Genomic DNA, 14,028 nt, shown 5'->3' on the forward strand with positions numbered 1-14,028 from the left:
GACGCAAGTTCTAGCTCAGTCACTGCTGAGCAATCTGATCTTTAACGAGCCACTCAATCTCTCTGAGCCTCTCCAAAACCCACCCCCTAAATGTACAGCAGTGATTGAGTGAGATAAGTTAAAGTGCTCAACACAGCGGCTAGAATATGGACACTTACATAAATAGCCATAAATGTGACTCAAGTTCCTACCTCGATGGCTGAATTTACATTTTTAACCTTCAAAGTCAGCCTCTTCTCTGTGATGACAGAGGTATGTGGACATGTGCTCTGAATTATCTGGTATGTTCCTAAATTCAGAGTTAATTCCACTGCCTTGATCAACCACTTAAATGTGTCAGAAATTCCATGAAATCCAATACCTTGCCATCCAAACAACACCTGCCTGACCACCCCTCACCTTTAACAGTGATGCCAAAACCCCCTCACCAGACTTTAGGAATCAGTCTTTGGTCTCCATATCATCGTCATCCAAAACATGAATCTGGTTGTCAGTTGAAACTTACCTTTCAGGAGGAAGGAGCTGATACACTTTCCCCTACATTTCCTCTCTTCAATTCCTCAGGCAGAGTACAGCCCTGACACTTACTAACCTGTGGCCATGGCCAAGTCAGTCAATCTCTTTGAGCTTCGGTTTTCCCTTATTTATAGACTGTTTAATATATCTGCCTCTCAGCATTGTGAGGAGGATTAAAATTTGTAATAGATGTACAAAGCTTAGCACGATAACCAGAACATAGGTCACATAAACTGGAACAGAGCTCAAAAATTAGTAGTAAAATAATATGAAACCATGAACATGCTACTTCTTTTTTGATGCAAGGAGGTGAATTTCCATAAGCCTATATGCAAGTTTGGACCATAGCAGATCTGCCTTTTAAGGTTTAGGCGATCCCTATTTAATTCAGAGAATCTGACAAAGTTTTGCTGGAGTGGAGGGAAGATAATTTACCCTGCAGTTCTCTCACCAGATATAAAGTAAAAATCCTAACATTTTTCTCCAGGAAAAACTAATCTTCTTTATAATCATTCAGGTGATAGAGCTCAAAGCCTAGCATTTGCCTGTACTGGATACAATGTAATTATGTCCAGGAAAGCACAATGGCTAATCACATACACAGTGGAGATGCAGGAAGGCATGATAATTAACCTCATGCACAGGTAAGAAAGCTATACGGAGAACACGTTAAGCTACCAGGGTTTCCAAATGCAAAAGGCTGGCTGCCACAATATCTGCTGTCTAAAGTCAAAATGCCCAGGCTCTATACCTAGAAATTCTGACTTCAGGTTAGCTAAGGCCTAGGAGTCAATGTGTCTACAAAAACTCTGCTCCTGATTTGGATGCCATGCTTAGAAACTAGAACACCTAAGATTACCCATTTGTTTAGTAGAAGAGCTGGGACATGAACCCACATCTTTGATTCTTAGACCAGAACACTTTCTTCCATGTCTGAGGAAATGCACATTCCATTCCCCACCTCCAGTAACCCTCACAAGAGCTCTGAAGAGTCCTTCTGATACTGAACCCAACATGTTGAACGGAATGAAATGGGAAGGACTACTTACTCCTGCCAAACAGGCTATAAAATCAAACAGACAAAAACATTTGTGCAGATACTGCCAATGGATCGTCATGGTTACAACACAACTACTCTATCATAAGGAAAAAATCCACAGGTTGAATCTACAAAAATGTTGTTCTGTCAGCAAAAAGAAATTTTTAAGAGTCTTTAGAAAGTAAGTCCAAGCGCATAAATCACCAAAATAAGAGTCAGTAAATGGACATATCTTTTTAAATGGCAATCTGGGTATCTAACATTTTAGAATGATCAGCACTTCCATTATCTTAACCTTTCCATTCCTTCCAAAGTCATCGCTTTGTAAGCATAAAGATGGCTTCTTCATCGTGAATGGTGGAAGCAAGTACCAACAAGAAAATACATTGTTACTTGTCTACATGATATATATATGAAATATATGGTATGTCTGATATATGGTATATATGATATATATGATAAATATATATTTCACTTAAAATAGCTGAGAGTATAACTCATGTAAACATGAAAGTACCAGATTTCACAGTTTGGCTTCAAAAATTGAGATCTTGTGCACTTCAGGCATCACCAACCTTGGTTTTAGTGGTCAAGAAAAAAACATGAAAACATGCCAAACATCCAGCTTTTTCTGGTAACATTACCAGCTCAGACAATAAATACTACAGGTTTCTGGCATGGAGGAAATAAAAAGACTTGCAGAGTGTACCTTGTCTTCCTCCTCTTCTTTCCTTCAACAAATATTTGAATGCTTTGGCAAAGCATGTCCAAGGGCCGGGTTCTGCTAGACGTGAGGGTAGCATGGTGTCCAGAGTGGACAGAACACCTGTCCTCTGGAGCTCTTTACTCTCCAGGGTACAAAAGGAGGAAAGTATTATAAAAAGCAAGAACCAGCAATCATATGCAAGTTAAAAATCTAAAACTGTTACTTTTCAACACCTGTACCCCAATTAGTTTGAAAACATCGGAGTCTCTCCGTATCTACTCAGGATTAGTATTCTTTAAGCTGGACCTTTGACAGATGCCAGTAAGAGTAATTTCAATAATTGATTACATCAAAATCAAAGAGGAACATAATGAGATTCCCAATATATCAATATTCTTCAAAAGAGGGTACAAAAAAATGATACCCTGGAGTGCAGGAAGAAAAGATTAAAATTTATATAAAATTTATCCATCATTTCTATTTTTGTACATGTTGTATATTATAATATAGTATTAGTATAGTGGCACATGTATAAAATTTATAAGTAAAATAAAACACGTTGAGAGAGTCTGCTTGAAAAAAAACCTTACTTTAACTAGGAGGGACGGCCAAAAATGTTTGAGACCTCTGTAATATTAGACCAATGCTCTTCTAGGCAACGTTCCTCATCAGATGTTTTTTAAGTTGATTATTTTCACCCCTCCCAAAGAGAGTTTCTCACTTCTGTACACTCCAACCAAGGAGAATCTCTTACTAAAAGGTATTTTCCAACAAGGATATGAAGGTGCCATTTCCTCATTTTAAGGCCATGACTGTCCTCCATTTCCCACAGATGCCACCACGGGTTTCCATGCTCCCCTAACTCTCAATTCCCCTTGAAGAAATTATATCCGTCAGCCTACTATCAAAAAGCTATAAAGCGGATGAAGCTGAGGGTCCCACACTCACACTTCTTGTCTCTCCTATCAAGCTGCCTTGATAGACCATGTTGTAGAATTCTTGTTTACACTGTCCGACTATGGAATCTCATTCATATCTAGACGCCATGCTTTAAAAGGCTCTGAAAAATTCGCCTATAAGGTGTAAGTAATTGATATGGCATGACAAGATATCCCACTTAAGAGTATTTTAAAAGAAAGAACTTTTTATCCAAAACTATGACAATCTAATGACAGAATTCAGACATGAGTGTGAAAGTAATTGGAAGGATCTTTTTAAAGACAGAAAAGCCTTCTATCTCTACTCAAATAACTGCCCCAGTCACAGGGCATGCTCTGTCCACTTGTCTAGACAACGTCACAACAGGTCAGAGAAGATTCAAAAGCCTTAATCGCTTAACAATTACTGCATGTCTAGAACATATCAACCAAGATGCAAAGTCTGCAATACTGTGTGGAAATCAAGACAAAAGTACCAATTGTGATCTCAGGAGCAGTGAATGTGTGCACCTGTCATGGTTTAAAAGCCAGCCTTACAAATAGTGGTAATGATTTATGGTGGTCACATGGTACTTGTGCCTGCCCAGCATCCTGTCCCACTTCTTTGGCAAAGGACCCTGATTTCACCTTGAAAAATCAGTCTCCTCACTTTTCATTCCCGAGGTAGGTTATGGCGGTGCTGCCAACTCCAGACATAGAAACACAACGTAAGTTGGACCAATCAGCATACCCATCGAATGTGCTTGTGCTCTAAAATGGTCCAATAACAGTCAGCCCTATGCTGAGTAGAAATAGAAATATTGACTAGAAATACTGGGGTAAAAGACCTCTATGTATACTAATGTTTGGAAAGATGCTAGGATATAAATCTGGAACTTCCTGGACCTATGTGAAAAGAAAGCCAAACTAAATGAAACAGTGATGTGAGTTGAAAGAGGGAAAAGAAGCCTGAGAAGGAAGAATGAAGAAGGAGCCAGTGTTTAGATGACACAGAGCATCTGGATCAAACCATCCCTGAAGTCTTGATAACCCTGGACATAGGATATTGATTTACAAGGGACTCCCAATCTCCATTTCTGTTTAAGCCAGTTGGATGTGCTCTGTTATACCATAGCTCATTTCTGTGGCATTTTAGAAAATAACAGTTATTCCAAAAAACAAAAAAAATCAATGTTTCAGCCTAAGAGCTACAACTCAAACAATCTAGTATCCATTCTATTTTCTCCTCGTTTAGGCTGGTACACTGCCACTCACAACATTTCCCAGCTTTCCAGGAGCTAGGTTGGCTTCACGCCTAAGTTTTGCCAATGAGACTTAAGCAGAAAGGTCATGTGGTACGTCCAAAAATTCTCCCTAAAGAGATACCCATCTTTGCCATCATGTCTCCTTGAATTTAGCTGTAATGGCTGCAGGACTAGCAGCCACTCTGAACCATGAGGATGAGAACCAGACTTAAGGACAGAGCTGGAATGTTCCTGGCCCTTCATGACCAGATAGAGCCAGCACTATGAGGGCAGAGATTTCTGTTTTATTCACATATAAATTCCCCAGCACTTAAAAGATACTTAGCATATAGCAGGATGAAATAAATATCTATCCAAAGAGTAAATCTGGTGTCTCTATTCTAATACCCCACCTCCTAAAATCAGATAACACTAAAACCTTAGTGTTGGAAGACCTTTAGTCAAACCATTTGCTTGAGTCATCCAGTGGCAGAGAACACATTTTTTCCAAAAAGCTCAGTTCTAGAGACATACTGTATTACCTTAATTCTAAGACAAACTTTCCTTCCATGTTTTAAGAGTTCTCAAGTCAGAATAGATCATATAATCATTGTATATATTCAGCAGAGTTTTCATCTCCCCTGAACAGTCACCTTATAATCAACATTGAATTGGATATAAGGAAATCCATTTGATAGACAAATACTGTGGCACTGGACTAATCATAGCCACTCAAAAGCTCAAAGGAGTTATAGTTTGGATAACCCAGAAATCTGAGCATCGGAGAAACACACTTAATTAAAAGGCAGAGGAAGAAACATCAATTCATTCAGTATCTGAAATGAGAATCCACAGAACGGAACAGAGAAAGGCACGAGACATGGGCCCAGAATACCTCTGTTGAAATCCCAGCTCTGTCGTTTCTCAGCTATATGACATGGGCAGGACCTTTCACCTGCCCAAACCTTAATTTTGTCATCTACAAAATGGAGGTAGGAAAAAGTACCTTTGTCACAGAGCAAGTATGAGAACTGAATGTATTAACGCAAGTAAGATTCTTAGAGTAGTGGCCAGCACACCCTGCAGACAATAAGTAATAGGCAATGGATTCTTCTGTGCTGTACTTCAATTCCTGGATTGGTACCCTCTGAGGCTCCTAGTAACTTGAAACTAGTGAAAACTGACAAGTTATTTTCTAGGAAGCCAAATCTCTTACAATGTTGCCTTCTGCTATGGTGTTTCTTTGCTTTCCTAGAGGAAAACACAAAAGAAACAATTAATTCACAGTGTGTGCCCTCCAAAAGAGCAGGCACAAAGAAGTTAATGGGCAACAGCTCAGTGAACAAGTTTTGTCAAAGATGTGTGCTAAGAATTTCATTCTGTGAGTTCATAAAGGAAGCATGTTCCTGTAGCCAGTATTTTAGTTAACCGGAAAAAAAAAATTCAAAATCAATTAAGCAAAAGTAGTTGAAATTAAGAATTAATTTGGGTGTAAATTCAAGGATGACACCACTACTGTCCTTAAGCTGAATGGCATGTTTGATCCAATCATGATATCCATTAATTTGCTTAAAAATAATATTTCAAAAATTAGTACGTTTTAGGGGACGTTGTTGTGGGGTATGAATCACAAAGAATAGCCATCATCTCCCTAACTAGTATCTGATTTACAAAGCAGAAAATTATAACATTTCTAACAGCACGACATTTTAAATACACAATTATGTATACTCTGTTCATAAAATGTTCTATCATTTTAGAGAAATGAGTAAACTGTTTTAATGACATACAATGAAAAACATCTATAAAAGCAAACAATACAGCAAAAATAGCAAATGAAAAATAATTTTAAAAGCTACTGTAAAACCTTTTAAAGATTTACCTACTGAACATTAGGAACTTTTACCACAATTACATTTATGGGAATTTTATTTTTTTCAGAATCAAATTCTCAAAATAGTTCTGCTACATTTAGTATTTTTCCATTATTCTTGCCGTCTTTAAACACACCTTCACAAGCTGCTGAACATAATGCTTTTCTGACTTAATCAGAACCTCTCTCATGACCCAGGAACGTTCAGTAAATAATTATTAAGCTCCAGAGGTGGCTTTTGCTTAAGTTGATTTGCTTGAATGCTTATTCACTTAGGGACACAGCTTTTAGTATTGTTTTCAAATCTTATCGCCTAACATTGAAAGTAAATGTTGAAGGAAATGGGGGAGTGGGAGGGGAGAGCTATGATCCATTTAGCATTTCTCCATTTTAGTATTTCTTTGAAAGTGCCAATTTCAAGCTTGTTCTACATTTCTATGCCAGACAGATGATTCTGATTTTGGATGTTTTGTTTTCCTCTCAAAGAGAAAAAAGAAAATCAATATGCAGAAATGCAAATGAGATGTTTATTCATGCAACTGTTACTACTCCACAGTTGGGGGGGATGGGGGGGCAGGAGGGGAGAAAGCAAAAAATCCAAAGTGTTTGCAATGGGGCAATTTTGACCAATGTCACTAAGCACGCTCGTTTTCCTGAAGAAAACCCTTTTTTATTCATCACAAAGCTGGGCTGCAGTCTACCTAGTAATCATAAATCAAGCTCTGTTCTCACTCAGATTTTTTAAGCAGTCATTTTCTGGCATGATTAATTTAAGACCAACATTCCATTTCAAAAGAGAAGGCAGAGCTAATGGGCTAGCATTTCAATCCTGCCTCCCCCCACAAATTAGTCGTTATCCTTGTCATAGCCACCTACTAGAGGTTACAGCTGAAGCCGATTAAAGCCACAGTCACAGAGTAACAGTTCCAGTATTTTTAACTCCGAATAGTACTTCCCCTTTCTCTGTCCTCCCCTTAAAAAACAAAAACAAAAAACAAAACCAGAAAACAAAACTCCTGTCAAGTGGTCCCAGGATTATTTCCAGAATAAAACTTCACTTACAGATATAAGCTTTCAAAGGAACAGGGCATGAACATCTGAACTCTAAGCGCCTCCATCTTTTTTCCTTTAAGGTGTTCTGCAAGCCCTTGGTGAAGAGTGAAAGTCAAAGTTAGTTCTGGCACTGGCTGTGTCACTAGGGGTGGCTCCTGATAAGGCCCTGGAAACTCCAATCCAAGCACAGCTCGTGCTACAACCATGCCTGGTGTCTGTCTGAAACAGCAGACCTGTTTAATCCAGTACCTAGTGTACCTGCAGGACAAAAATGCTGCCTCACCCTGCAACGGGGGCTTCGCCAGGACACAGGCACCACCAGAAATCCAACCCAGCAGCCAGGTGACACCTTGGGATGCTTACTTAGCCCTCCCGAGCACAGACAGGTACCGGTGGAGGCTCGCAGTGGCTGCGCATTACAGAGAATGGGAAACCTGAGGTAATTTCACATACCGGTGAATTTCTAACACTTCAGAGACCCACAGAATCCAGGAGGGTTGTGGGACAGCTTCTGCCCCTTCTCAACTGGGGAGACCTCTAGCATCAGCTCATCACACACCTCTAGCTGCTTTGCATCCATGCACAGGCATTTCTGGAACTGGAGCTTGATTACTGAACGTGCTCTCCTGCTGACAAGCTAGAGATCTGGACAACATTCCTTACCCTCAGATCCCAAGAATATACGGAGGGCTACCCTTGCCCAGTCCTGGTGGAAGTCAAACACAAGCTGCTTCAACTGTGGGCACTATCTTTTAGGACATCTTTAGGCCATACATCTGTGTATTCTTAGATTGTCATCTAATTAAATTCTGAACGTGCCGAAATAATAATACATGCTCTCTCAAAACATGCTTTAAAATTGTGACATGACCTCAATATTATCAAATACTGATGCAGCTCCTACAGACTCAGCACACCAAAGATGTCCTGCCCACTTATGAAAATATGTCTGTTTCTCCCTACACACAATTCAGAGGTCAGAACAAAGACATCTGACATGGACTAGCTGTGTATCCTGGGCAAGTTACTTCACCTCTCTGTGCCTAAGAGTTTGTCTCCGAAGTACATAGTTGGAAAACAATGCAGTCTCTATAAGCCATAATCCAACTTGAATTTTATAATGTAATGAAATTATCTTTCTTTAATTTCCCTTTAATAATAGCAAATATCCAGCCAGGAGTCTCCGACAAGCTATTTCTGGCTCTTTTTATTCTTTGTTCATTTTTTCTTTTGTAGAATAAATATTTATGGAACACCTACTACGTCCCAGGCACTGTGCAAACTCTTGGAGTTTACAGTCTAGTGGGACACATATTAAATAATCACCCAAATATATAATGAAATGTGGTAAATGCTACAAGGAGCTGGGAAAGCTTAAAGTGTAAGGGTCAGAAAAGGTTTCCCTTAGGCAGGGGCCTCTGGGCATAGAAGTGAGTGGGGGTATCAGTCATGAGTTACGGGTGTGGAGCGGGGCATGGGAGAAGAGTCTTCTGAGCAGTGGTAATGGCATGTGCAAGAATCCTGAAGTGGGGAGTTAGAAGGAAGATTCTTTGTGGCTGGAGGACAGAGAGTAAGGGAAATCCTGGCGTCCGTGAGGCTAAAGCAGTGGCTAGGACCAGACCATCAGGATCTGGGAGATCAGAGAAGAGTCACTGATTTTGTTCCAAGATGAACAGGAAACCACTGAGAGGTTGGTTGTAAGCAGGGAAGTGATGGGCTCAGATCAGAGTTTTTAGAAAGGTCCCTCTGGCGGCTGCTATATCGAGAACCACCTAGAGAAGGAACAAGATTGGCTACTGCAATAGTCCTAGTAGGAGGTGATTATACTTTATGGGGGAGGGGGAGGGACAAGAGTGGAGAGAAGTGGATTAAAGTGGGTAGATTACTGGTAAAGCTAAAGACCAATAAATAGAAGGAATGGGGGTGGGGTGGGGAATCCAGGTCCCTGATGCAAATGATTGCATTCATTAACAATAGTTATTGAGGAGTTTCTACACACTTGGCATTGTGCTGGGTACTAGGGTTAACAGATGACTAAGATGCCACACTATTCCCCTTACTAACCTACTCCACACCTCACTTCTCCTGCCTCTAACACAGTTTGGCATAAAAATCAAGAACACAGGTTCTGGACTTCCCTGGCAGCGCAGTGGTTAAGAATCTGCCTGCCAATGCAGGGGACACGGGTTCAAGCCCTGGTCCAGGAAGATCCCACATGTCGCAGAGCAACTAAGCCCATGCGCCACAACTACTGAGCCTGTGCTCTAGAACCTGCGAGCCACAACTACCGAAGCCCACGTGCCTAGAGCCCATGCTCCACTACAAGAGAAGCCAATTGCAATGAGAAGCCTGTGCACTGGAACGGAGAGTAGCCCCCGCTCACCACAACTACAGAAAGCCTGCACACAGCAACGAAGACCCAACACAGCCATAAATAAATAAATTAATTAATTAATTAATTTAAAAAAAAAGAAGAACACAGGTTCTGGTGTCAACTTAACCAGGTTCAAATCCCACCACTTACTCATTCTGTGACCTTGTGCAAATTTACTAAACTTTCCATGTCCCAGTTTCTTCACTTGAGAAAGGGGAAATGATAAATGGCTATCCTGTAGGTTATTGTTAAAACGGAAGGAAACAATATATGTAACGTGTATGGCACAGTCTGACACACAGTAAGCTCTCAATTAAAAAACAGCTCTTACAATTATGATTGTAGTTGGAACTGTCTATTCTCCATGCACACTGACCAATCTACAGAACCAATGGAAATGCAACAGAGTGAAAAAAAAACATAAAGAAACTGGAAGATCAAAGAAAACAGAGAGGGAAGGAAATTACCATATCAGGACCTTAAAGGGATGATATTTTTAAAAGACCAAGCTGGACTCTCTCCCACCTTGGACACTATTTGAAGCTGCATTAAGTTACAATGCACCCGGGGAAGTTTTACAACTGAAACCCTGATTTATTACATGCTTACACACAGGGAAAATCTGTACCCTCTGTGGGCTCTCAAACGTTGATCACGAAACCAATGGAATCAATTCCAGCCATTCCAGCAGGGACAGAATGTGGTGGCAAATGCTCCCCTGGCGTGTCCCGCCAATGACATCGCCTGACATTTTGTCCTGGACAATCTACCACCCCAAGGAGGCTAACCGCTGACCATTTACATAAGTGTTCAAGTAAAATTACCTTTAAGGGGCACGTGTTCAACTTATTCATGGTACTTCAGAAATATCTATATTATGCTAATGTTCTTGGGGGATCTCCCTGAACACAGCAATGAAATACCCACTGGCAAATGGAATAAAGGTTGACTTACACATCTGACACCATCTACAAAATTCATAAAACATTACATACATTTCCACGATACTGCCCCTCAAGCAGTCATGCAATTATTCAACAAATGTCTTCTGAGGGGCAGCAACCATGTCTGTTTGGTTTACTGTTGTATCCCTAGAACCTAGTAGAATAAATAGTCCATGGTTCAGGAATAAAGACGCAGACGTAGAGAATGGACTTGAGGACATAGGGAGGCGGAAGGGTAAGCTGGGACGAAGTGAGAGAGTGGCATGGATATATATACACTACCAAATGTAAAATAGCTAGCTAGTGGGAAGCAGCCGCATGGCACAGGGAGATCAGCTCGGTGCTTTGTGACCACCTAGAGGGGTGGGATAGGGAGGGTGGGAGGGAGACGCAAGAGGGAGGAGATATGGGGATATACGTGTATGTATAGCTGATTCACTTCGTTATAAAGCAGAAACTAACACACCATTGTAAAGCAATTATACTCCAATAAAGATGTTTAAAAAAAAAAAAGCCCATGGTTGATGTTCATATGTTTAAAATGGATTAATCTATGATGTGTAAGCAACTCTCTTGTTCACATCTGTACTATTCAGATATGTATCCTAAGTGCATATACATATATAAATCCACATGTATAAACACACACATATATACATAAATGCATATATACACCGAAACCCTAAATTTAAACACAAACTAAGAATCGGTAGCAGAGGAAAAAGAAAGAGTTTTTTAACACGAAACGCTGAATGCAGAATAAAAATATTACCTGTACTCCAATACAATTCAAATCTTAATTACTACTCCTTGCCCCAAATTCCAGCAAATCAACTAGAGTCATCAGAATTCTTACTGACCTTTTTCAAAGACAACCTTAACTAAAATGGAACTTAAAACTATCAAACATCCAAGTGACAGCCAACTTTTTCTTTTTTTCTCTTTTTTTTTGGCTAAATTTGGGCCTCAATCTTTTTTGAAGGAAAAATTCAATCACTATGTTGAACATGTTAGAGAAGAGATAAGAGGTTTTACTTGTTATCCTGTCCAAAACTCAGCTGAAGAAAAGTAGAACCACTGTTTTATCACAGTCAGAATTGTTCTTGTTTTATTTGGGTATAAAATGTTTTATTGCCCCCAAAGCACATCATTTTCTTATATCTTTCCTTCTGATAGTTATTGCTCTTTTCAGTAAACTACTTCTACTCACCACACTCAAAATAGTTAACATTTGAGGACTTAATACATGCCAAGGACTATACTGACCCATGAACTACGCCCCTACATACAATTTAGGAAGCACCTACCCTTCATGTGATCCCAGCCAATGGTTCCCAAACGTGTATCCCTATCAGAAGCACCTGGGGACATTTCTCCCCACTCCATCTCCTTAAAATCAACTCAGGAGCATTTAAAAATACAAATGTCAAGAATCTTTCCCCAAACAAATGATTGAGACTCTCCAAAGGCATCGTTTTGAATTCCATATTTTTAAAAAAATTCTCATAAAGGACTAATGTGAAGTAAGGCCTGGGAACCACTATTATACAACATAATATACATAATTATATATAATATATTCTATGTAAATTATCTCTCCAAGAGTGACAGAAAAACACCCAAGAATGTAAGTTCCCTTTATTTGTTGAATAAAGAAGTCTTTACTTGAATAGTTCGGTATATTAAAGTGTTCACTTGGAGTTTCAATGAATATGCTTTGAATGTTGAGTGAAAGCCTTGATTCACGAGTATCATGAAAGTGATTACAAAACTCACAAACTACTCTCCAGAGTGACAAACACATCCCCTCTTTTCCCCACATGCCATCGTGTTCACGCTCTGGAAAAAGATGCCACCGAAAGGCCCTTTTACTCAAACATTTATTGATGCACGCAGCATTTGCGAGACATCTCTCAAGTGCTGTGGGGAAGATAAACAGGAAAATGCAAGAGGCTCTGCTTCTCTGGGGTGAGCCCCAGAGAAACCCCAAACTCACGTACACAGGCCCATGGTAAGAGGGAGGAGGAAGGACAGAATGGCTGCTCCAAGGGCTCCTTCCCAGGGGGGCTCCTTCCCACCTTTCAGATGAGGTCTCACAGGTTTTCTGTTTCTTCCCTAGGGAGGGCTTCCCTTGCCCCCTATCCTACCTAAAGCAGGAACACCCACTTCTGCTATTTACTCTCCCAGTAAATGTTTTTTTCTTTCTTTCATAGCACTTACTCCAACTTCTAATCATTTTATTTGTTTGTCTTTCATCCTTGAGGGCAGGGTTCTTCCTTTGTATTTATTTCGTTCTCGGTGCCTGGGATAAAGTAAGTGCTCAATAAATTTTTGCTAGATGGATGGATGGGTGGGTGGGTGGGTGGATGGATGGATGGATGGATAAATGGATGGAAGAATGGATGGATGAGTGACAAAATGAAAAAGATCAGGTAATGAAGGAGCTATGAAATATAATTTGATGATGGCATTTAATTAATTAGGAAGTCAATAGGTATAAGTGGGACTCACAATTGTATACTTTTCATTTGGAAGCTTTCAGTTGCTGAACACAACTCACTTTTATGGATAAAGTATTAGGATACAAAGTTACAAGGAACTGGCAACCCAGCAGTTCTAATTTGAACCCCTCACAGCATGACTGAGGGAAATTTTTAATGACTACTTACCTGCAGAAATAAGTGTTCAGTACCACTCAATAACGTTTACCTCTTTCATCCTGTTTCTTCTTTTTTTTTTTTTTCTACTACCAGGAACAGATCTCCCTGTAACAATGATGGTACAGCACCTTCTGAAAGACGGCTCATTGTACCTGGCTCACAAAGCAGCCCTTTAAGGTTGAAAAGGAAAATGCAGACAAGACCAAGATGACCCCAGGTAAACTTAATCTAGGCTCATGTCAACATTATGAAAGAAATGTTAGATGCTTATACAAATATCCAGAAGAAAAAAATAATGCTTTTTTTAAAACTGTTTAGAAAACTCTGTCCTGAGAATACAGATATCATCTACAAAGAGACATCTCAAATGCTGTCAAAGTAAATCTTTAAGCAATTAATGAAGGGAGAAATAGATGGAATAATAGCTTGGTCTTTCATAAATAATCAGTACGAGAGATTAGTTCCTTCCCTTGAGCTCTCTGATATTATCTGTTAGAGTTCACTTCAAAACAAATACTTGCTCTGCATTAAAGGCGATTCAGGAGCTGTCTCTTTGTTCTCTATAAATGGCAGCGGGGTATTTTCAATAAGCAGACCACAATCTACAAAATAAGCCAAGTTTGTGAGACAACACAAGCTTGAGGAGGGAAACACTGATTTGAGATTATGCCACTTTGATGGCATTTCCTCAAAGGAGAAATT

The 14,028-nt window shown here is 39.8% G+C and overlaps 1 protein-coding gene across 7 annotated transcripts in view; it reads right to left on the minus strand.

Moving 5' to 3' along the window:
• Nucleotides 1–14,028, minus strand: part of MITF (melanocyte inducing transcription factor) — a 223,509-nt gene that overhangs the window by 92,234 nt on the left and 117,247 nt on the right. Inside the window, exon 1 of one of the 7 annotated variants that reach the window (XM_004268012.4) lies at nucleotides 7,358–7,413. The exons of the other annotated variants lie outside the window; for them this stretch is intronic. Within the exon in view, the coding sequence (XP_004268060.3) occupies nucleotides 7,358–7,413 (56 nt within the window). Of the gene's footprint in view, nucleotides 1–7,357; nucleotides 7,414–14,028 lie in introns of those variants that run through there. 7 annotated transcript variants of the gene reach the window in all.

The sequence above is a fragment of the Orcinus orca genome, chromosome 10, assembly GCF_937001465.1.
Source record: "Orcinus orca chromosome 10, mOrcOrc1.1, whole genome shotgun sequence".
NCBI lineage: Eukaryota > Metazoa > Chordata > Mammalia > Artiodactyla > Delphinidae > Orcinus > Orcinus orca.